General features: G+C 42.2%; 2 protein-coding genes and 1 pseudogene across 2 annotated transcripts; 1 reads left to right on the forward strand and 2 right to left on the reverse strand.

Annotated features, from left to right (window-relative positions):
• Positions 1-8,139, reverse strand: part of LOC123481023 — a 26,336-nt pseudogene extending 18,197 nt beyond the window's left edge.
• LOC123482659 (collagen alpha-2(V) chain-like) lies at positions 7,443-16,957 on the reverse strand. The gene is made up of 11 exons (XM_045211109.1): positions 16,761-16,957; positions 11,515-11,763; positions 11,086-11,304; positions 10,162-10,178; positions 9,884-9,916; positions 9,694-9,726; positions 9,202-9,255; positions 8,891-8,982; positions 8,168-8,245; positions 7,599-7,643; positions 7,443-7,482 (listed from the first exon to the last, which is right to left on the reverse strand). The coding sequence occupies exons 1-9, from the start codon at positions 16,885-16,887 to the stop codon at positions 8,191-8,193; spliced, it is 879 nt and encodes a 292-aa protein (XP_045067044.1). The 5' UTR covers positions 16,888-16,957; the 3' UTR covers positions 7,443-7,482; positions 7,599-7,643; positions 8,168-8,190.
• Positions 16,958-19,124: 2,167 nt separating this feature from the next.
• On the forward strand, positions 19,125-24,215 carry LOC121536119 (pejvakin). The gene is made up of 5 exons (XM_041843414.1): positions 19,125-19,335; positions 19,561-19,756; positions 21,859-22,000; positions 22,161-22,278; positions 23,908-24,215. The coding sequence occupies exons 1-5, from the start codon at positions 19,125-19,127 to the stop codon at positions 24,213-24,215; spliced, it is 975 nt and encodes a 324-aa protein (XP_041699348.1).
• Positions 24,216-25,444: the final 1,229 nt, after the last annotated feature.

Raw genomic sequence — 25,444 nt, forward strand, 5'->3', positions numbered from 1 at the left:
ACCAGACAAGTCAGTTAATTAAGCATAAAATATTGTACATTTACAGTGTCATTTATAATGTCATTCAAATGTAAATTACATTGGAATTTACTTTTAATGGACCTTTCAATCAGAAACCAGATTCAGCTACATTTTCAGTGAATCAATCTACACCCTGAAGTGGTGAGTTGTTGACAGTACAGTTACCATAGGTGTAGAGATTATTAGCATCATGAATTAGCCAAACACCTGAATGCCCGTAGCTCCAGCCAATCCCACGCGTCCGGCCTCCCTCTTGGTCCCTGCTGGCCCCCTGTCCCTCGTGCTCCTGGGGGGCCCTGGTTGCCCCTGGAGACAACAGTGTCACAGTCAGAGTGTGTTTACATGCACTCTAATCAACCGTTGATGAACAGATGCATAGCTCATACTGAATAAAACACCCTTATAAAAACACCCTCATATAAAGATCTTTATCGAAATAGAGTAATCCGAATGGGTCAGTTTCAAAATTAACTTAATTCTGAGGGGAAGCACTGGGTTATACGTTTGAGTCACTAATCTTTAGTACATGGCTGGTAAGAAGAAGAGGACTGTAGTCCATCAAAGTATAATAAAGAATGTACAGTACTCGCCTTTATACCTGGACTACCTGGGAATCCTGGAGCTCCAGTGATCCCCATAGGACCCTAGAATCACATCACATACAGTAGGCTACATGTCATCCACACCTGGGGCTGTGTCCAAAATGGTACCTTATTCCCTTCACTATATAGAAACTATATAGGAATTAGGGAGCCATTTCAGACACACACTTGGTGTTGGTAACTACTGGCAACATCACTTTTGCCCAGTTAACATCACTGTTGATTTGTAAATGTATAACACTTTTTTGACTGGCTTTCAGGAAAATAGTGTATTTTGAGTAGATACAGAGTTGCTTTTCATTTGTTTTGTTGCATGTGTAATACTGATTTGTGTATCATAATAATTTGATATGAAGGGTGATGTTTTGTTGGATGTTAGAGGTCTTACCTGTGGTCCTGCTTTCCCAATATGTCCAGATTCACCACGTTTCCCCTGTATGGAGAGAGATGCACAACTGAAAGAGGATTTGACAAATTCAACTCTATCAACTCATCATCAATGCACATAAGCATAGGAGGACAGTGGCAGCATAGGCTGTCATTGTAAACCAGGCCGTCATTGTAAATAAGAATTGATTCTTAATTGACTCGCCTGGATAAATAAAAATAAAAAACAAAGGTTACAACGTGTGTCACTGATAAGCTAAAACAAAACATTTTGTTATGACTTTGAACCTACATATAAATCAGTGATGCCTCATGCCTCAGATCAATTGAATTCAGGTGGGCAATCAATGGATTGAAGAGATGGAGTTGTGTAATGTAGACTTATAGGTCAGAGGTCAGAGGTAGTCATATCTCTCTTACCACAGGTCCAGTTGGGCCACTCCTTCCTCTCTCCCCTTGCATTCCTGCTGGACCCTAACATATACACATAATATTACACTCCCTCACTATCAGATTGGAAACATATCAGAGTATTTAGAGATATTAGTGTGTACTAGTAACAGGTATTACAATCATGTAATCATTTATTATCGATGAACTAATTGATTATGACCTACCGCAGCACCAGGGGGCCCCATTCCACCAGGAGTACCTGATGGGCCCTGTAAAATAACACACACACACACACACACAGAGAAAGAGAGTCACGGTATACGCAGCAATACGGAAACAGATCATTTTTAGATACTAATCTTGCGGAGCAGGACGAATATAAAATTATACATGATGATGAGTTTACCTTTGACCCAGCAGCACCAGATTGACCTCTCGCTCCTAGAAGACCTGTATGACCCTGTTGATAAGACATTAGTTAATTAGTTCTGATCAGGTCTGTTTTGGCTCTAACAAATCTCACAGGAGTTCATAACAGCACAGTGCGAAGTAAACTATTTTAATAATGTACACGCAGCCATGCTTCAAACTACAGTACATTGTCACACTTTTAATGATCTGATATAGATTTGTCACAAATTAAAAGATGGAGGTTAGATATGAGCATTGTGATCATCCATGTGTTGCTGCTGACCTTAAGGCCCTTCAGTCCAGGGTGACCTGGCAGTCCTGGGAAACCTCTGGCACCCTGGAAAACACCACATTCAATCACTGTGTTATTATCACATGTATAAGTACATACAGTAGCCCCTTAAAACAATAGTCTATTCTAATTGTGGACTGTTGTTCATTGGTTTCATTCCAGTTTAGGTTGAAGGCGATGGTACCTGTTTTCTAAAGTTGTATGGGAGTGGATGGGAAAATAAAGTGCATCTATCCACAGTGTCTTATATCTCACTCTATTCACATGGAAATTGTTTGAAGTGATATAATCAAAATCATGAAATGTCTATCACAAAAGAAGTGTGTAATTGTGTTTTTGTGAATGCCTTTGTATTCGACACTCATTCGATTTACAGTGACAGAGAAAGAGATTTCATGCATAGAACAGTGATAATTGGTTGTTTGAAGGCTGACAGACAGTTGGTTGTGTGAACTTTGGATGATAGTTTGTTACTTACGGCAGATCCAGTGGCTCCCTTCTCTCCGCCTATTCCGGTTGGACCAGGTTCTCCCTGTTAAGGGAAAACATCACATGACCTTCTCAGTTGCTGGAAGATATTACAGTACAGGTAGTTAACAAATTGTTGTAGTTTTCACCCTCTCAGAGTTAGACAAACAGCATTTCAACAGATTAACATTACTTCAGGCAGGAAGACAAACAGCATTTCAACAGATGAACAGCACTTCAACATAGGACTCCAACTGATTCTGGATAGATGTGGAAGACTAAATGTTCAATGCAATAAAGGTTGATGTAGAACAAAGGTTTTAACAAAATAATTGTCTCCATTTTGGGTTCGCAAGTGATCATGCCCGAGAAGCCGGTGTTTGGAGGATATATTGGCACGATTCGTCTCGGGCCGGCAAACAGTGCCAATATATCCTCCAAACACCGGCTTCGAGGGCATTATCACTTTTTTAATCACTTCAAATTGAAGCTGGAATGACAGCAAACTAGCTGCATTTCCTGTTTTTCTATTGACATTTCTTTGTTTATGTCCATAACATTGATGCCGATTCATGATTTCAATTGGCTGAGAAAAGCAGCCAGCCTGTCTGTATCGTCCGGACTCCCGACACGTTCATAGGACAGGTAGAGATCGAATTTCAATATTGAAACAATGTTGCAAATATCAGAGAGACAGACAGCAAGGTTATTACAAATCTCCGCTGTTGAAAACCAAATGCTAGTCTAAAAGAAATGGGAGATAATGTCTAGATTCTTTTTACAGTGTAGATCTAATATATAAATTATCTGGCTGGGCTAATGAGACAGTGGATTGCACAGTCAGATGGAACAGAGTAAATAGGCATTTCAACGTTATAGATTTAGCCGGTGGTAACTTGTGGAATAGACAATAGCTGGAATGCGGTTTTAACCAATAAGCATCCAGGATTAGACCCACCCATTGTATAATCCTGAACAAAGGTGTGTTAGGCAGTTTAGTGTTTAATTTAAAGACCCTTTCTCCCTTAGGTCTCAACGTAGACTTTGATCTGAAGCCATTCTTGTAATTATTGTGATTTAGCTATTAATTGTAAATGTTTGTAGGCCTATGTAGCCAAATTATATCTACAGTGGGGAAAAAAGTATTTAGTCAGCCACCAATTGTGCAAGTTCTCCCACTTAAAAAGATGAGAGAGGCCTGTAATTTTCATCATAGGTACACGTCAACTATGACAGACAAATTGAGATTTTTTTCCCCAGAAAATCACATTGTAGGATTTATAATGAATTTATTTGCAAATTATGGTGGAAAATAAGTATTTGGTCACCTACAAACAAGCAAGATTTCTGGTCTCACAGACCTGTAACTTCTTCTTTAAGAGGCTCCTCTGTCCTCCACTCGTTACCTGTATTAATGGCACCTGTTTGAACTTGTTATCAGTATAAAAGACACCTGTCCACAACCTCAAACAGTCACACTCCAAACTCCACTATGGCCAAGACCAAAGAGCTGTCAAAGGACACCAGAAACAAAATTGTAGACCTGCACCAGGCTGGGAAGACTGAATCTGCAATAGGTAAGCAGCTTGGTTTGAAGAAATCAACTGTGGGAGCAATTATTAGGAAATGGAAGACATACAAGACCACTGACAATCTCCCTCGATCTGGGGCTCCACGCAAGATCTCACCCTGTGGGGTCAAAATGATCACAAGAACGGTGAGCAAAAATCCCAGAACCACACGGGGGGACCTAGTGAATGACCTGCAGAGAGCTGGGACCAAAGTAACAAAGCCTACCATCAGTAACACACTACGCCGCCAGGGACTCAAATCCTGCAGTGCCAGACGTGTCCCCCTGCTTAAGCCAGTACATGTCCAGGCCCGTCTGAAGTTTGCTAGAGTGCATTTGGATGATCCAGAAGAGGATTGGGAGAATGTCATATGGTCAGATTAAACCAAAATAGAACTTTTTGGTAAAAACTGAACTCGTCGTGTTTGGAGGACAAAGAATGCTGAGTTGCATCCAAAGAACACCATACCTACTGTGAAGCATGGGGGGTGGAAACATCATGCTTTGGGGCTGTTTTTCTGCAAAGTGACCAGGACGACTGATCCGTGTAAAGGAAAGAATGAATGGGGCCATGTATCGTGAGATTTTGAGTGAAAACCTCCTTCCATCAGCAAGGGCATTGAAGATGAAACGTGGCTGGGTCTTTCAGCATGACAATGATCCCAAACACACCGCCCAGGCAACGAAGGAGTGGCTTCGTAAGAAGCATTTCAAGGTCCTGGAGTGGCCTAGCCAGTCTCCAGATCTCAACCCCATAGAAAATCTTTGGAGGGGAGTTGAAAGTCCGTGTTGCCCAGCGACAGCCCCAAAACATCTCTGCTCTAGAGGAGATCTGCATGGAGGAATGGGCCAAAATACCAGCAACAGTGTGTGAAAACCTTGTGAAGACTTACAGAAAACGTTTGACCTGTGTCATTGCCAACAAAGGGTATATAACAAAGTATTGAGAAACGTTTGTTATTGACCAAATACTTATTTTCCACCATAATTTGCAAATAAATTCATTAAAAATCCTACAATGTGATTTTCTGGATTTTTTTTCTCATTTTGTCTGTCATAGTTGACGTGTACCTATGATGAAAATCACAGGCCGCTCTCATTTTTTTAAGTGGGAGAACTTGCACAATTGGTGGCTGACTAAATACTTATTTTCCCCACTGTATGATCGTATGCTATCCATTCATGTTTTTTATATGTTCTATAAATATTGTAAATTAACCAATGATATCAAGCCACACTCGGCCATGATTGCAGACCCCTGTGTGTGTCCTTTGAAACCATATAAACTAGTGACCCGCAGTGTTTGTCATTATACCCTGATGAAGAAAGTTTGTCTGTCGAAACGTTGGTTATAAAATGATTGCATCTGAGCTCCTAGTGTGTACGGCTCTCCTTTTCTTTTCCAAGTGTTCTACTCCGCTAGCCAGCACCTCGTCTCAACAGGTGTGGATTTCTTTCGCTTCCAGGTTAGGCAGTTTAGTGTTGTCTAAGAGTCTAGATGGTTGATTGACACGTGGCATTCTACCATCTCTGATAAAGGTTAGAAAAAAAACTAGCTAATGACACACAACATGGCATGTTAGGGCAGAGTTAGATACACCAAGGTATCTGTCACGCCCTGGCTCTGGGGACACTTGTATGTTGAGCAGGGTGTGAGTTTCCTTTGTGTATGCTAGTTGTTGTATTTCTATGTTGGCCAGAGTGGTTCTCAATCAGAGGCAACGAGTGTCAGCTGTTGCTGGTTGCCTCTGATTGGGAACCATATTTAGACAGGCTGTTTTCCCACAGTGGTTGTGGGATCTTGTTCCAGTGTGGTTTGTGTTAGACCGAGGACGTCACGTTATCGTTTGTTGTTTTGTTCGTGTAATCATTGAATAAATAAGTATGTTTGCATTCAACGCTGCGCCTTGGTCCTCCTCCTTCGATCGTGACAGTATCGGTGTTAGTGTAGCCTTCACTAGCACGTTAGACACACCAAGGTATCGGTGTTAGTGTAGCCTTCACTAGCACGTTAGACACACCAAGGTATCGGTGTTAGTGTAGCCTTCACTAGCACGTTAGACACACCAAGGTATCGGTGTTAGTGTAGCCTTCACTAGCACGTTAGACACACCAAGGTATCGGTGTTAGTGTAGCCTTCACTAGCACGTTAGACACACCAAGGTATCGGTGTTAGTGTAGCCTTCACTAGCACGTTAGACACACCAAGGTATCGGTGTTAGTGTAGCCTTCACTAGCACGTTAGACACACCAAGGTATCGGTGTTAGTGTAGCCTTCACTAGCACGTTAGACACACCAAGGTATCGGTGTTAGTGTAGCCTTCACTAGCACGTTAGACACACCAAGGTATCGGTGTTAGTGTAGCGTACACTAGCACGTTTTCAACCGCCGCCTATTGAATAAAATATGCAGAACTACCAGCAATGCTGTAATCTACATTAGCAACAAGACACTACACTTACATAACATTTGTATCTGTTTTGATCAGTGGCAAGTGGCAACCATGGTCTATGGCCGTGTCTGAAATCTGTCTTGTGTACTACTTACTAAAACTACATACTGTGTACTAATCATACTACACACTGTTTAGAACATATGCAGAAAGCCTACCAATATCAACATACTAGGCTCATTCATACTCAGAAGACGTTATGTCTAATGCGGGTTGTTCCCGCCACTGGCCCTGTGGGTCCTGGTTTATAGTATTGCACTATATAGGGAATAGGGTACCATTTGGGACACGGCCTATGTCTGGTCGAGTGTAGAGTACTTACATCTGGTCCTGGTTTTCCTGGTGGGCCCTCAGGTCCTCTGTAACCAAAGCCGCCCTGTGTAAAAACAACATGTCAAATCACACACAGTCAATAAAACATTTTGAGCAAAGGCTCTTGTAGATCTTAGTGTAACACCTCGATACGGTGTGTGAGAGTGAATCGGAGGTAGTTCAGTGATCCAAGCTGGTGTGATGATGATAACTTTGCCTGAGAACTGAAGACTTGCGTTAGCTCCCTGAGCTAATGCCTAGGACAGGAAGATTAGATTCAGCCCGATTCAGTCGCGGGATGATTTTTTTCTTGAATGGATGGTAGGGGGGCGGAACAGACTGCAAGACCTCAAGAAGCTCAAACAGATATAATATTTGACTAAAACATACATTTATTTTAATATTTTTGCTTTAGCTCAATGGACTAACAGTCTTCAAGCATGTAGGCTACCAGGATTCAAACCCAGTCAAAATAACATCAGAGAGATGTCTGATGCAGAGATTGTGCTTGGTTCTTACCATGGATCCTGGGTCTCCAACGTCTCCTGGGGCACCCTGTCCCCCTGTAGGGCCCTACGAGACAGGGGTGAAAAGGAAAGCATCACATATCTGTCTGTTGAGTTACAGAAATGATCTCCAGTAAGAATTGATGTCTGAAAGGTAGATATAGTCGGCTATCTTTGACTTACTGGTTGACCAGGCTGTCCAGGAGGCCCTCTTGGTCCTGCCTCACCCTAAAATATACATGGAGACAACATACAGAGACAGAGTAATGAGTAATGAGTAATGAGTAAATAGTAATGTAGGCACAAACGTAAATTAACTGTCGTTCAATCAAACCCGCCAAAGACAATGTATAAGACAGGATGCTGCTGAGGGGAGGACTGCTCATAATAATGGCTGGAATGGAGCAAATGGAATGGAAACCATGTGTTTGATGTATTTGATACCATTGCACTAATTCTGCTCCAGCCATCAACATGAGCCTGTCCTCCCCAATTTAGGTGCCACCAGCCCCTGTGGTGTATATGCTACCGTATGTTTTCCTTGTTTACAATCTACTGCCCATGGACTCACACACTTAGCAAGGACTACCAGTCATTGAGGTTGTCAGGGGCTTTTAGTATAGGACAGCTGATTTAATAGTAACTCACCCTGTTGCCAGATATCAACCCCATCATCCCAGCTGATTTAATAGTAACTCACCCTGTTGCCAGATATCAACCCCATCATCCCAGCTGATTTAATAATAACTCACCCTGTTGCCAGATATCAACCCCATCATCCCAGCTGATTTCTCACCGAAGCCTGCAGCCATCTGAGAGACCAGCTGGCCCTGGGGGAGAGAGGAGGACAGTCATTCTTCATTCCTTATCACGGTGTGGAAGTTCTTCACTGGTGACCACAGACAGGTAGCCGCCTCCATATGAAGAGAGCAGGTGCAAGGTCACCTCAACTGGACAAGTGCAATGAGAAGAGGGCTAGAAACGGGTTGGAAGCTCTGAGCTATCCCTACAAGCCCCCACATCTCTTTATGTGCTCTGAGTATCCCTACAAGCCCCCACATCTCTTTATGTGCTCTGAGATATCCCTACAAGCCCCCACGTCTCTTTATGTGCTCTGAGATATCCCTACAATCCCCCACGTCTCTTTATGTGCTCTGAGATATCCCTACAAGACCCACGTCTCTTTATGTGCTCTGAGTATCCCTACAAGCCCCCACGTTTCTTTATGTGCTCTGAGTATCCCTACAAGCCCCCACGTACTTACTTTACGTTTTGGGGTGAAAATGATTTCAGGTACAGCAAGCACATTTGGCCAAAAAGCAATGCAAAATACAAATGGCTGTATTTTTGCCACAACATACCCACCCAGTGAGTTTACTAACAAGTGTAGGGAGGGAAAGCACTTTTGACCAGAAATGAAGGTTACAGACCGCACCAGTGAAGTGTCGGCTGGGAGGACAGACAGACAGACTCACCCCAGGGTGTGAGGGCTGGCCGGGGATCCTGGCTCACCAGGGTTCCCTGGGACTCCTGGTTCCCCGTCGATGCCAGCTGGGCCCTGTAAACCCTGGATTTTAGGAAACACGTGCAAACTCATGAATGACAGTATACAACGTCACTACTACAGAGATGATCTAACATGTCTACCAGATTCAACATATAAAGTATTGAAGAGCAGTGAGTTAGCTCAGTGTAGTGTGTTAGTCTTAGGCTAGGGAAAAATCACATTAAATCGCAGTCCTGTAACACGCTTCTCTAGATGTAAATGTCATTGTGTTAGACATACTTTTCTGCCCTTGAATCCAGTGTATCCTCTGTTCCCCTGAGCTCCGGGAGGACCCTGAAACATTGACACAGATAACAAGAAAACATGATGACTTCACATGATAAGTTACACTAGTAGTAGTGTCTTACCACTGTGGCTGTGGAAAGACCGAAGTAGTAGCATCAGGTCATTCTCCTTGGTTACTGAAGCTCTATAGCGCCATCTAGTGTGTATACAATAGGAGGCTGGTGGGAGGAGCTATAGGAGGATGGGCTCATTGTAATGGCTGGAATTTATGGAACGGAGTCAAACACGTTGTTTCCATGTGTTTGATGTGTTTGGTACCATTCCATGAATTCCATTCCAGCCATTACAATGAGCCCGTCCTCCTATAGCTCCTCCCACCAGCCTCCAATGGTATACAGTTTGAGAAACTTATAACATAATAATATCAAATATGTTAATTTATGAAGACGTTTTTTTTTACAAAATAAATGGCTACAGAGTGCTCACCATTGGTCCAGGTTGACCTACTGGCCCCACGACCTGGAAACAAAAAACAAACAAAAACAGTTGTTCAGATATAAAAGTGACAGTATGACGTTTTGGATAAGAGTTGTCATAATAGGCATCAAAAGTCACATGAATTCTTGATTAACAAATGCACTGTTTCTGTCTCTGAGATGTATGAAAACAGACTTACGTCAGGGATATCACCAGGTTCACCTTTCTGACCCTGGAAATCAAATGCATCAATAACAATGTGACAATCAGCTCAGCTATTCAGGTAGCCTGGTCCCAGATATGTTTGTGCTCTTGCCAACCCCATTGGTCACTGTCAAGCCAAATATGACAATGAGTGACAAGGAGTTGGCATGTCAACACAAACAGACTAGCACTCAAGCTAATAATCAGGAGTGTGTCCAAGTAAAAATCAAAGTGGAAAACAGAAAATTGTGAATATCTTTCATCATTACTCACCTGGAACGCCATCATTTCTTTGAGGAAGGAAAAGGAAGAAATCATATTTTAATGTAGATCTTTTATCCTTAAAGTGACGTGTGATCTTTAATGACTTGAGACTGTGTTATATGTTGAAACGCTATGAAATTCAGTATGTTTTCCCCTCTTATCATCAGTCAGTGAGACTGGCAAATGGGAATCCAAACTTAATCGCTACGTTTCACACTTCAGTTTGGATTCCCAGGCAACACCTTGCAGTCACAGTCAGTCTGAGCTAATGATGTAGACATGTGAGCCTCGCCCTTTAGACATACCATTCATATATATGTTTAAGCATGTATATGTGCATATATATACAGTACCGGTCAAAAGTGTGGACACACCTACTCATTTAAGGGTTTTTCTTTATTTGTACTATTTTCTACATTGTAGAATAATAGTGAAGACAACAAAACTATGAAATAACACATATGAATCATGTAGTAACCAAAAAGGTGTTAAACAAATCAAATATATTTGAGATTTGAGATTCTTCAAATAGCCACCCTTTGCCTTGATGACCTTCATGTCTGATTGGCTCAAACGGATTAAGAAGGAAAGACATTCCACAAATTAACTTTTAAGAAGGCACACCTGTTAATTGAAATGCATTCCAGGTGACTACCTCATGAAGCTGGTTGAGAGAATGCCAACAGTGTGCAAAGCTGTCATCAAAGCAAAGGGTGGCTATTTGAAGAATCTCAAATATGAAATATATTTTGATTTGTTTAACACTTTTTTGGTTACTACATGATTCCATATGTGATATTTCATAGTTTTGATGTCTTCACTATTATTCTACAATGTAGAAAATAGTAAAAATAAAGAAAAACCCTTGAATGAGTAGGTGTGTCCAAACTTTTGACCGGTACTGTATATATATTAGTATATCATTTATCTCACCTATCCTCCTGTTAGCGCTGGAGAAGCTGTCACACACGGGGCAGCACTCTCCCTCAGGGATGGTAACCTTCTCACAGTTCCCCACCGTCTCACACTGCACCTCCTCACAGAGGGTGGTTCCACTATCACACACACACACCCTGCACGGCTCTGGGGTCCACATGTCGTTGTGGGCGTACACCTGCCCGTTGTCCCTGCAGGTCTCATCCTTCTTCTCCTCTACAGAGTCATGGAGATTGAAGAAGAGAATATGAATCAGACATAGGTCCTATTAGAAATACTGAGAGAATGTAGTGAGACTGTAATTAGAATGTAACAACACCATTAATCGAACACCATTCCATTCCATGACCATGAGTAATAATTATCTTAGCTGACGCTTGAAACTGTAAAACATGGATCAATGTAATGTGGTGAGAATGAGTTCACCTGTTTTGATCTTTGGTAGCAGATTATCCCAGGTAGCAGCCTGTTGGCCCTGGGTACCTGCAGCCTCAGAACACACAGGGCAACATTCTCCCTCAGGGGTGGTGGTTTCCTTACAGGATAGGTCTTCACATCGGACATCCTCACAGGTAATAGTGCCCAGGTCACACACACAGATCTTACATGGCTCCGGGTTCCAAATCTCATTGTTGCTGTAGACTTTGCCGTTTTCTGCACAGCTGTCTTCGTGCCCTGCCAGAGCAAGTAAACACCATTTGCATTCAGACGTGTATCTTTACATGTTATGTCCTTATGGAGTAAGACGTAGAGTAACCCTCCACAATAACACCAGGAAACAACACCGCTGTGTTTCTGGGACTTTCAGAGATGACAAAAAGCATGAATGACCATTTCTGGCCAATAGAATCAAGGGGTTGTTTAGCAGGCCTGATTAGGGAAGAGAGTTTTTAATGACCATGTGACCTGATGAGTGTCCATGTGACTAAATGATTAGTATTGTACGTTTTGTGTGTTTATTCTATGTCCACTAGGTGGCAGACAGAAGAGCGAGAACACCGTCCCAGAGTGGGACAATCTCACATTTACTATAATGTGGACAATGTGGTGTTGGTGTCATTGTGTTTAAGTACACGTCTGAAATTCTTTGTTTTCCACTGTGAAATCAAGTACAGCTCACTTGCCACAAACTCGGCATTGTGTGAAACGTTCAGTTTAGGGTTTTTATGAAGAATGTAACACATTAACACGGTTAGAGAGAGAAGGACCATCTTAGATTGTCCCCAGGATAGAATGTGATGACCTACTCTTTATGTAGCTTGGTGCATCAGCTCCACATAACTATTATTTTCAGTGAAGCTCCTCATTGTCAAATTGTGAAGTTAAATGTTTTTCCTCCAATGTGTAATTATGAATCTTGGAAGAAGCTCATATACCAAGGATGTAGTTGTGTAGGGTGATTGCTCATCATAAGAGCAATTTCGCAAATTTCTATGACAAAATAGGAAGCTTGCCTTTATAAATCATTATGTTACTTGTTTCACATCTCCACACTTATCATTCAAAGTTGTAAATTCTAGGCCTGCATCTAAATATAGTCGACATAAGTACTGAGCAAGACACTGACGTCATGTAAGTCAAACCCAGTAATATAGACTAAGAAATCAGACTGTCCTTTCAGGTTCTGGGCTTGATGTTATTTTTATAAATAGGCGTCTACATTTCCCATCCCACTTCAATGAGATCCCGAAGACTAAAGTTCACTGGAGATAATAAGAAGATGTTCCACAGCACAGTCGATGACACGGAACAGAAGCTCTTTTCACAATTAATCTGTGAATCAGGGAAACATCACTCCAATACAGATGTTGCCAGGAAGCAAGAAACAACCCAAGCATTTTCCATGCCATTATCTAGGCGGGTTGGTGGGGGCCTCTGTTGGAACTAAAGAGAGTGAAACTAGGGGAAACCCTGACCACCTGCTGCAGTACTATATGTAATATCATCGCGGCATCTCACTTTTTATAAACTTAGCCAGTTTTATATGATAAACTTAACTTCAAGTACTCATTATGTGGGTGAGCCTCTCCCCAAGAGAGAAGCTACTTTTCAAAAGCAGGAGTTATTTCAGGGAAAACCACAGCGGCCTATATTATAGGTTAAGCTTAGCATGTGTCTGTGGCTGGTCTGTATTTCTAACCCAGCCATGAGAGGCCCCACCCAGCTAACTCCACAGCCATGGAATCAAAACGCTTCATCAAATGGACCAACTTCCATTTCCAAAATGTTATAACGTTATTAAGTTAAGTCAGCTGTACCCAAGTGAATAGTGTACATTAATCAATCATTTGTATATTTACTTCACCAACCAGGGTGTTATTATTAAATCCATTATGTTCAGCGTTTTGATCACTATAAAAGTGAGGCCTGTGGTGACTGTAAATTGAATCCATTTGTGGTTTGCACATGGACCATAACACCGTTCCACTTGAGTTAATTATCCAATATGGCCGCCTGCCATAATTTTCCGTACATCACACTGACCTATATGACACTTTACTGCTCAGCTGTGAAGTCAGGTGAAAGTGATCGTGGTGTTATATTATCAAGCATTATAAAACATTGTCCAATAGTATACTGTTTTACAGCCAAAGAACATTGGGGAATATTTTAGAAAGTATGGTTTTCTTGTCTTTTTCAGTGTAGCATTAATCTGCTCAAACAATACACCACAGGAGGCTGGTGGCACCTTAATTGGGGAGAATGGGTTTGTGGTAATGACTGGAGCGGAATCAGTGGAACGGTATCAAATACATCAAACACATGGTTTCCAGGGGTTTGATGCCATTCCATTATTCCTGCCATTATTATGAGACTTTTTATAATAAGACGTTTTCTACAGCAACATGGGCCTAAACCCCCGAGCAGCAAGTGTGACCTACTGGGTTTGAACTCAGGTTACCTGCCTGCAACAAGTCTGCTTTAACCCACTGAGCTAAAGCCTAGGCATCAGCTTGGGGAGCTAACACAAGTCATCAGCGGCCAGTTTTTCAAAGGTTATCTATCTGGATTTCACCTATCGGATAGGATTAAATACCTAGATATAGAATGAAAGAATGGGACGAATCATTGACTTGAATGGGGACTCCGTTCTATTCATTCTGTTTCTATGCATTTTATCTTATCGATAGACGACATCCGGACAGATAACTTTAGAAAAACTGGGCCCAGGTGGCAGGCAAGGTTAGGCCTACTTATCACTTGATTGACCCACTGCTACGCAAGCACATACAAAAGTGGCAAGGAAAATAATCATTTGGAGAAACCAGACTCAAGAATATGTTTTGTTTACCACATCAGTAACTTACATTCTTCCCTGTTCGAAGCCAGTATACTTCTAAAGTGATATGGGCTTTGTGGATGCCGACAGTATGAAGCATATTCATACCCAGCATGCATCATTTCACTGGGCGTGTCTGGTCGCTCTCTGGCAAACCACTGACCAAAATCAGTGGCCTGTTTTGGTCCATCCCAACATCATTATGACCATGGCACTCTACAACCCTTCATTCTGCCTCAGCCTTGCACTGAAATAGCCCTTCCAGCCAGCCAGCCAGCCAGCCAGCCAGCCAGCCAGCCAGTCATACACACAACACCACTTTAGCACGTAGTCTGTCTAAGAGGGATGTATTTTCGTTGTATGCAAAAATTGTTGCCAGGGCGTTATTGTAAATAAGAATGTGTTCCTAACTGACATACCTGGTAAAAACAAAATAAAAATATGTATTCTATCCATGTATTGATGTTTGTATCCAGACAGCATTTCTGAGAGATCCCATTAGTGTTATTTGAACACTTTATTTACTTACTTGTAAAAGCTACAATATGAGCAATGAGAAAATAGCACCCATTAAAAGTGTTTATTTGGTTTAGCTCAGTTTTGGGGAGTGATGTTGAGGGCAAGGCCAACGTGGTCTAGAGACGCCTGTAAACTGGACTAAACATGCTGTGGGGTGAGAGGTATGATGGTGCTTATAAAACAGACCACTTCCTGCTGTAAAGAAATTACCCATTTTAGTACTTTACGTTTCACTGTGAGAAAATAATTGTGATATTGAGGCCTGTAAACTAAACACAAGCTTAAAACAAAAAAGTATGAATATTGTATATACAACACCTATAGATGTTCAAAAAGGCCCCATAAAAGTATAAAAAGCATAAAAGTGTTGCATCATCTCATTGTCATGCTTGATCTATCCTGAGAAGGGTTGCAAAGGTAGGGTATATTACTCGAAACTTTCGAGTACTTTACCAGTAAACTACCAGAATTTTGGTAACTTTCAAGGAATATATGGAATTTTATCAGATGACATCTAGTGGCCTTTTTGGGTACTTCAGACAATCACAGGTGTCTGTAATTATCTCTGGCCCTCTGTGTGGACTTATCACATGTGAAATATATACAGTATACAGTACCAGTCAAAAGTTTGGACACACCTACTCATTCAAGGGTTTGTCTTTATTTTTACTATTTTCTACATTGTAGAATAATAGTGAAGATGTCAAAACTATGAAATAACACATATGGAATCATGTAGTAACCAAAACATTGTTAAACAAATCAAAACAAAAGATTCCGGTAAATTTGGTATATTACCGGTGGCTTTTCAACCCTAGTCCTTTGTTCCCAGAGGGAATCCTTTGTTCCCAGAGGGACCTTCACTAACTTTGTTCCGTGTAGATTCAAGAGCTCCATGGGAAAAAAGTAATTCCTGTACTCTGCTGCAGTTCTGTGGAAAAGGTTACCAAGCTACCTGAAAACTCTGTCTTCAGAGAATAGCTTTAAGATGAATAGCTTTAATAGCTTTAAAAAATATCTGTCAGTGTGATTAGGGGTATTCTTTGACGAGACGACTCCTAAACAGGCACCTCTGTGCTGTTGATAAGGTTGATATAGTAGTAAATGATTATACTGTTGTTGTTTTTAAATTGCATTGGGTGTGATGTGTCAATCTTGCCCACCTGCCATCTACCTGCCATCTACCTGCCATCTACCTGCCATCTACCGGCCATCTACCTGGACCACAATAGTCCTCCACAGTGGACGCATCATAATACCCATAAAAACACGGATATGGTTCCAATGGTTTTTCCGCCATTCATTTTTTACATCGTGAATTCTACAAAAAATGCAAATTAATTGTGTGTTTGGTGTCGGCTTACCTTGGCGTGACGTTTTGATAGCCATGTAATTCTCTCCCGGACAAGGTGAGTTTTATCAAAATATTCGCCTGAATTTACTCAACAAAATTCACAATGATAATTATTGATAAAAGTCACCTTGTCCAAGAGAGATTTGCGCGGCTATCAAAACGTCACGCCAGGGTAAGCCTACATGAAACACAGACCTTATATGAAGCAGTTCTAAAATCCCAGATGGAAAAATGAATGGTGAAAAAATGATATGACTCATACTGTGGTACTCAATGGAAAAAAGCCTTCAGGCTTTATTGTGTTTTTATCTTCGATAATGTTTATGTCTGTAATGTTGTCTGCGGCTGGAGCAGCCTACTACTTCTAATTATTTAATAAATTCTATCAATCAATAAAAAAAATGTAGAACAAAAAGTTAAACACATAAGCAATTCATATCACCAGTTCAAGCCAGAGCAATCAACACAATCATCGGTCAGTCAGACCATAAGTCATGTAGTGCAGCCCCGTCCACTCACCTAGCTTGACATCCTGGCTGGCCACTGCCAATACCGGAACCAAAGATATAGCCAGACATAGAATAATCCTGGAGTGCACAGAGGTGGCCATGTCTGCACCTGAGACAGGCACCTTCCGAACACACATACAGGGTAGACAGGAGGACGAGAGGAGAGGAGGACGAGGGAGCTAGGCTAGCGTTGCAGTACACAGTACCATCCAGTAATATCCAAGTAGCCTTGAGAGGAGAAGACAACTGCCTTTTGAGAAATGTTCTCTCTCTCTCTCTCTCTCTCTCTCTCTCTCTCTCTCTCTCTCTCTCTCTCTCTCTCTCTCTCTCTCTCTCTCTCTCTCTCTACTCTCTCTCTCTCTCTACTTCTCTCTCTCTACTTCTCTCTCTCTTTCTCACCTCTCTCTCTCTTTCTCTACTCTCTCTCTCCCTCTCTCTCTCTACTTCTCTCTCTCTCCCTCTCGCCTCTCTCTCACTCTCTTTTTTTAAGGGTTGTCTAACCTCTAATTTTCTTCCTTTTTGCCTGTGCTCTCAGTCTCAGACATCCAGCATTGGTCAGATTACTTAAAAAATATAATCAGTTACTGATCAACGCTCACCAGCTTCACAAAAAAGGCTCCCCAGTCGTTTCTCTGCATTAACTTGAAATTGTGAAGGCCTTCATAGAAGTTTATTCATGCCATGTTCCCATATGGCCATTTGCACAGTAATATGTATTTTTGTCCTGCTAGTCTTATCCCTATAATAATAATAATAATATGCCATTTAGCAGACGCTTTTATCCAAAGCGACTTACAGTCGTGCGTGCATACATTTTTGTGTATGGGTGGTCCCGGGGATCGAACCCACTACCTTGGCGTTACAAGCGCCGTGCTCTACCAGCTGAGCTACAGAGGACCACCTATAATAACCTACCTGGGTAATCATTATGAGTGTTAATGGACCCGTGTGAATACAGACATAGTTCGAATCGGATCGAACCCACTACCTTGGCGTTACAAGCGCCGTGCTCTACCAGCTGAGCTACAGAGGACCACCTATAATAACCTACCTGGGTAATCATTATGAGTGTTAATGGACCCGTGTGAATACAGACATAGTTTACACTGTGGAAACCACACCCATTTCCCACTTTTTTTAAAAAGTATCTTATAAATAAACGACATTACGTTTAATTTCCTAGCCAAACAGCTAAATTACAAGGGATGCAACGCAAGGTCATAACATAACATATCCTGTATGCTCTTTGGGTGGGGAAAGCCTTGGTCTAGAAGTATTAAACTCCCTCTAACATGTAGACTAGTCTATTATTGGTACCAGACACAACCACAAGCACAAGAAAAGTACATTTGAACATAAACACCACAAAGACCACCACTCTTTTTGCTATTTGTCATGATAGTTGACAACACAGGGTCCAGATGTTTCACATGCTACTCAGAAAGGAAAGGGTCACGTTGAGTCAAATCCCAGAGACTGCATGCTGATTGTTGTTTTTGTGGTGAGCTGAATGCTATGGCATACAAAGGTCTGGGTGGGTACAGGTAGAGTACAACACACATTAAAGGACAATTTCACCCAAAAACCATCTTTTGGTATTTGTTTAATTAGACCCAATACATAATACAGAAATAAAGCCGGTATGATGCATTTTGCATCATATGATGCAAAACGCAGCATCATATGATGCAAAATGTATCATACCAGCTGTATTTCTGTATTATGAAAGTTAAATATCTTGAAAACTTGATTGCTAACATGCAAACCATTTTGGGACTATATCAACAACATTTGGGACTATACCAATAGATAGCTTTTGGGTGGAGTTTTCCTTTAAGGTGTGTAACCCTGATCCAATTAAAAGTGATCAGATTCCCTAACCAGCTACAATTAAACTATTGATACCTCACTTACACTGATATCTCTTTTCAGAGCGTAGGGCAGCGTTATTGATAGACATCTAGGACCTCAAAGACAGAGTAGCCCAGGAAGTACTGCATAACCCATTGGTGAGCTCACTGGTCACATGACAGGAAGAATGAAGGCAAATACCTGTCCAATCACGTTATGGGACAGCTTGTCCCCATATCCCCTTACATGGTGTCTCCATTATTCATTAGCCCTGAGCCATAAGGTTCACAGCTGAACGACTTTAGCTGTTTGGAAGACATCTGTTCAGAACTACTGTCCACCTGTGCAGAACTTCCCAATGTGAACTCACCAAAGAGAAGAAAAGAGAAGAAGAAACGTCTTTAATACTGTAAACTAAAGGATTGACACCTGCCTGGACAGTGAACTCTTACAGCACACCTGTTGCTGCCATGCATGTCCAGCAGTGACTGCTGCACCCGTGTGCTCTTTCTTGGTCACCGGTATGTTCGCTGCGGCGACTAAGAACTTTGTGAAGCAGGTGGGAGACACAGGTCGGCTGATCCCCGTACCGAGCCTGAGTGAGGCTGACCGCTACCAACCCCTCAGCCTGGTCACCAGGAAGAGGAAAAGACACTTCTGGAAGAAAACCAAGTACGCCTCAACCCCCTTCTCCCTGAAAGACATCCTGGTGGGGGAGAAGGAGATCACTGCTGGTACAGTCCACTGAGAGGAGGGATGCATGTTTATCAGCAGCTATTAACGCCCATGTCATGCATTATAGTGCATTATGAATGGCTCATAAGGCATTATAATGGGCTTATAATGCATTATAACTGTCTCTCTCTTTGACAAAGTAAAGCATGTGTTTCTGCAGATGTAAAGCTAGTCTCATACAATATCAGATGTCTTTAACAATACATTTTATTCCATTCAAACAGGGGTGTCGTCGTACCAGCTCCTGAACTATGAGGACAAGTCTGACGTGGCCCTGAACGGCAGGTTAGGGAACCACCTGATGAACGACGTGGGGTTCAACATCAGTGGTTCAGACTCTGTGGCCGTCAAAGCCTCCTTTGGGATCGTCACCAAACACGAGGTGGAGGTCCCAACTCTACTCAGGGAACTCAACTCCAGGTGCACTGCAGGTGGTGGAAAATAGCTTAGATTTTAATTAATTGCATTCTGGTTTTGTTTCTGATAAGATATTACCAAGGGTCATATGGTGATGACAAACAACTAGTACAGTGGGGGGAAAAAAGTATTTAGTCAGCCACCAATTGTGCAAGTTATCCCACTTAAAAAAGATGAGAGAGGCCTGTAATTTTCATCATAGGTACACGTCAACTATGACAGACAAAATGAGAAAAAAAAATCCAGAAAATCACATTGTAGGATTTTTTATGAATTTATTTGCAAATTATGGTGGAAAATAAGTATTTGGTCAATAACAAAAGTTTCTCAATACTTTGTTATATACCCTTTGTTGGCAATGACACAGGTCAAACGTTTTCTGTAAGTCTTCACAAGGTTTTCACACACTGTTGCTGGTATTTTGGCCCATTCCTCCATGCAGATCTCCTCTAGAGCAGTGATGTTTTGGGGCTGTCGCTGGGCAACACGGACTTTCAACTCCCTCCAAAGATTTTCTATGGGGTTGAGATCTGGAGACTGGCTAGGCCACTCCAGGACCTTGAAATGCTTCTTACGAAGCCACTCCTTCGTTGCCCGGGCGGTGTGTTTGGGATCATTGTCATGCTGAAAGACCCAGCCACGTTTCATCTTCAATGCCCTTGCTGATGGAAGGAGGTTTTCACTCAAAATCTCACGATACATGGGCCCATTCATTCTTTCCTTTACACGGATCAGTCGTCCTGGTCACTTTGCAGAAAAACAGCCCCAAAGCATGATGTTTCCACCCCCATGCTTCACAGTAGGTATGGTGTTCTTTGGATGCAACTCAGCATTCTTTGTCCTCCAAACACGACGAGTTGAGTTTTTACCAAAAAGTTATATTTTGGTTTCATCTGACCATATGACATTCTCCCAATCCTCTTCTGGATCATCCAAATGCACTCTAGCAAACTTCAGACGGGCCTGGACATGTACTGGCTTAAGCAGGGGGACACATCTTGCACTGCAGGATTTGAGTCCCTGGCGGCGTAGTGTGTTACTGATGGTAGGCTTTGTTACTTTGGTCCCAGCTCTCTGCAGGTCATTCACTAGGTCCCCCCGTGTGGTTCTGGGATTTTTGCTCACCGTTCTTGTGATCATTTTGACCCCACGGGGTGAGATCTTGCGTGGAGCCCCAGATCGAGGGAGATTATCAGTGGTCTTGTATGTCTTCCATTTCCTAATAATTGCTCCCACAGTTGATTTCTTCAAACCAAGCTGCTTACCTATTGCAGATTCAGTCTTCCCAGCCTGGTGCAGGTCTACAATTTTGTTTCTGGTGTCCTTTGACAGCTCTTTGGTCTTGGCCATAGTGGAGTTTGGAGTGTGACTGTTTGAGGTTGTGGACAGGTGTCTTTTATACTGATAACAAGTTCAAACAGGTGCCATTAATACAGGTAACGAGTGGAGGACAGAGGAGCCTCTTAAAGAAGAAGTTACAGGTCTGTGAGAGCCAGAAATCTTGCTTGTTTGTAGGTGACCAAATACTTATTTTCCACCATAATTTGCAAATAAATTCATTAAAAATCCTACAATGTGATTTTCTGGATTTTTTTTCCTCAATTTGTCTGTCATAGTTGACGTGTACCTATGATGAAAATTACAGGCCTCTCTCATCTTTTTAAGTGGGAGAACTTGCACAATTGGTGGCTGACTAAATACTTTTTCCCCCCACTGTATGTCAGGTTAGTTGACATATAACTACAATGATTAAATGTCACTATTTTAACATATCGAGAGCTTGGTTTTTGTCAACATGTAGTTATTGACCTAGCCTTGTTTTGTTCAATGTGCTCTACCTATACAGTAGTCTAAAGACCTACATTCATGTTAAGTTCAAAAGAATACAATATAAAAACTGCTGACACCATTCAAACCAATGAGGGTTCGGAACTTTAAAGCCAATTATCTCAGAATCCTCTTTTTGCAGATAGAACCTTACAGTCCCAAGCTCTCGATATTCTAACGAGACCATGTTGGTTGTACATACTGTACATTACACATGGACAGTAAAAGTGAGAAGTCTTTCAGACACAGGTTTGTGTACTGCTTTCTTTCCACTGTAGGAAAGTGGATCTGGATCACTGTTTGATTCGTCAGTCCAAAGAAAGTGGGCGGAGCGTTCTCTGCGTTGTCATGGAGAGCATCCGCACGACGCGTCAGTGTTCTCTCACTGTCCACGCAGGCATGAGACGGACGACTATGAGGGTAAACACACACCTACACACACACAGTACACACACCTACACACCACACACACACACTGTACCGTACACACAGAAACACTGACATCTGACACTTGTGTATTAGCAGGTAATGGTTGAATGGATGAATGCCCTGTCTCACCTATCTGACTGGTGTTCTACAGTTTCAGATTGATGATGGTCGAAACCCCAAAGGTCGAGACAAGGCCATAGTGATCCCAGCTCACACCACCATCGCATTTAGCATCTTTGAACTGTTTGTTCGATTGGATGGACGACTTGGTGAGACATCTACCACACACACACAGACACAATTAGACTTGACCACCATTTTGCTCTCTCTCTCTCTCTCTCTCTCTCTCTCTCTCTCTCTCTCTCTCTCTCTCTCTCTCTCTCTCTCTCTCTCTCTCTCTCTCTCTGTCTCTGTCTCTCTCTCTCTCTCTCTCTCTCTCTCTCTCTCTCTCTCTCGCTCTGTCTCTCTCTGTCTCTCTCTGTCTCTCTCTGTCTCTCTCTCTCACTCTCTCTCTCTCTCTCTCTTTCTCTCTCCCACACACACACACACTAACATAGTTCCCCTTCTCCTGATCAGACATCTGTGTAAGCCCTGAGTCGTCGGGCGGATTTGAGAAGGAGCTGATCAGAGAGCAGCTGGGTGGTTTCATTGGTCGATTCTCTATGGGACGGCTACGCAGGTTCCTGTCTGGGATTGTGTATGGAAACCCCTTCAGAGCAGGTGGGAACCTCCTTTAATATCTTAACCTTTTACTGCAGTGGGCTAAGTCAGGGTCACAGAGTGTTTCTTGGTAGTCTTAAACAAATCTACTTTGAAACAAAAGTATACACCTCACACACATGGTTATGGGCTTAAAAAAAGAAGACACCTGTACCATGTCAGATATAGAGTTGAAATGTATCCCAATATTACACTTTATATTCATCATAGAAGACTGAAATATAACAAAACTGTTTGATATATACGAAACACCGGATTTTCTGTGTAAAAAAAAAGAAATGTTTATTCATTATGAAATTATGAAAAATATGAATAACATAGGTGATTTGACTGCAGGAAAGGGCTTCACCACCCTCCTGATCTAATCATAGAGAAAATCAAAAAGACTAGAACAATCAGATCTAATCTTACCAGTATAATGCTGTTTAAACAAGGTACAGGTCCAAAAGTGATCTAATCTTACCAGTATAATGCTGTTTACAGAAGGTACAGGTCCAAAAGTGATCTAATCTTACCAGTATAATGCTGTTTAAACAAGGTACAGGTCCAAAAGTGATCTAATCTTACCAGTATAATGCTGTTTAAACAAGGTACAGGTCCCAGCGTGTTCTAATCTTACCAGTATAATGCTGTTTAAACAAGGTACAGGTCCCAGCGTGTTTTAATCTTACCAGTATAATGCTGTTTAAACAAGGTACAGGTCCCAGCGTGTTCTAATCTTACCAGTTTAATGCTGTTTAAACAAGGTACAGGTTCCAAAGTGCTTATCAACAAATGGCCCAGGTGGGTCTAACCCTTATCCTGGAGAACAATTATTAGCTGAATATTGTTGAGAACAATATACACATAGGGATACACATATAAATACAAACCAGTGGAGGCTGGTGGGCGGAGCTATAGGAGGATGGGGTCATTGTAATGGCTGGAATGGAATTAATTGAACGGAGTCACACGTGATTTCTATATTTTTATGTGTTTGATACGTTCCATTTATTACATTACAGCCATTACAATGAGACCGTCCTCCTATAGCTCCTCCCACCAGCCTCCACTGATAAAAAATGCTAATAAAAGCACAGGGTGATGTAAAGCTAATGAGTGAAAGCAAAATAATCCCTGCACATTTTCAGATGTTCCTGTGACACTCTTATCCTCATCCTTCCTTTCCCCTACTCAAGACGACAGGACGTTTGAGGAGCTCACCCACACCCACTCAGACACCTACATGGACGACGTAGTGACAGACTACTACGAAAAGGCAGCCAGCATGACGGACGTCTCCACCACCTACCTGAGAGGGGACTCCCACTCCCGCGTCAACCTCCTCAACCACAACATCCCCAAGGGCCCCTGTGCCCTGTGTGGCCGGGGCCAGACGCCGAGGGAGACGGTCTACGGCTGTCTGGAGTGCTCCTCCGGCGGGCACAAGTACGTCAGGCTACACGTGGTGCCCTGCTTCGACCTGTGGCACAAGACACTCAGGTGAAGAGATGGACTTGGGAGGCAAGAGAGAGAGAGAGAGAGAGAGAGAGAGAGAGAGAGAGAGAGAGAGAGAGAGAGAGAGAGAGAGAGAGAGAGGTCTGAGTTCATCCCTGATTAGGCATACAGTACCTAACTAATATCTCTGTACCATACTGACAGTCAGAGAACAGGGGCGGGTCAATGTCTCACTTGCAGTACTGTATATTATTTGGAGATGCCCTCCCTCCCCTCCCCCTCAATGGACTCTCCCAAGTGGCTCCCTCCATTGGTCTACTCTATTCCAACCAACACACCCATCATCTACATTTGACCTGTGTTCTGTGTTCTGTGTGAAGCAGCTGCCAGAGTCACACAAGCACAACAGGAGTATGTGAATTATTCAGACGGGGTTTTCAAAATGGACAAGAGGATCGTGTGAAGGAAAAAGGCCATGAAGTTTCTGGGGCCCGGTGCAGAAGAAAACACAGCCTTCTTGTTTTGACCTCATTCTGCCGGTTTCAAAGTGTGTCATCAGGTCTTTTGGGTCATCACCTGATGTTGAGTGTTTGTAGTGGGGTGTTTTGACCTCATCAGGTCAGTGGGACATTGTAATGATGAAAAGATGGTGAAGAGGCTGGCTGAAAAATCTACATTCATACTGCCATGGTTAGATGACATGGATTATCCTTTGTTTTTATGTTTTAGTGACATCTTGTTTTATATGGCTGGATTATTTCTTATTTAAATAAAGATTGACACTTTCTCTGTAGCATAGACTGTATCTCTGTAGATTCCTCACATGTACAGTACATGGATCCATCCGACTGGATATTAGAGGGCTCTGTAAACATACCCAACAACTGTGGTTCCTGACAAAAACCACAAGGTGTCGATAAAGACCAACTCTTAGTTTTTTCCCCACCTACCACCACCGTATTATTGAACTTACTTTATCAAGTCTATTTATCAAGGTAAACGTTGGAGATGCCACAGCAGAGAAACACTGGTGCTCAGTAGGCCTATAGTAAAGGTTTCATTGTCTTACTGGTAAACATAGAACAGGCCACGCCCCCTCTCCCTTCCTCCATTCTGAATTGGTCATGAATGAGTCCAGGGTGATAATTGGTCATGAATGAGTCCGGGGTGATAATTGGTCATGAAGGAGTCCAGGGTGGTAATTGGCCGCAAATTAGGGTGATAAGCAGGACTATCTTTAGGATCACATCTGATTACCTCTCACTGTGAAAAACTATC

Source organism: Coregonus clupeaformis, chromosome 35 (assembly GCF_020615455.1).
Source record: "Coregonus clupeaformis isolate EN_2021a chromosome 35, ASM2061545v1, whole genome shotgun sequence".
Lineage (NCBI taxonomy): Eukaryota > Metazoa > Chordata > Actinopteri > Salmoniformes > Salmonidae > Coregonus > Coregonus clupeaformis.

Excerpts from the sequence above, each read along its gene's own strand:
- LOC123482659 (XM_045211109.1), bottom strand. The coding sequence starts at position 16,887 with ATGTGTGTTCGGAAGGTGCCTGTCTCAGGTGCAGACATGGCCACCTCT. Across the intron at positions 9,727-9,883 it reads AACCTGGTGATATCCCTGAC|GTCGTGGGGCCAGTAGGTCA; the intron begins GTAAGTCTGTTT and ends TTTTGTTTCCAG. Across the intron at positions 8,983-9,201 it reads CTGGATTCAAGGGCAGAAAA|GGTTTACAGGGCCCAGCTGG; the intron begins GTATGTCTAACA and ends CCTAAAATCCAG.
- LOC121536119 (XM_041843414.1), top strand. The coding sequence starts at position 19,125 with ATGTTCGCTGCGGCGACTAAGAACTTTGTGAAGCAGGTGGGAGACACA. Across the intron at positions 19,757-21,858 it reads CTCAGGGAACTCAACTCCAG|GAAAGTGGATCTGGATCACT; the intron begins GTGCACTGCAGG and ends TTTCCACTGTAG. Across the intron at positions 22,279-23,907 it reads TCGATTGGATGGACGACTTG|ACGACAGGACGTTTGAGGAG; the intron begins GTGAGACATCTA and ends CCCCTACTCAAG.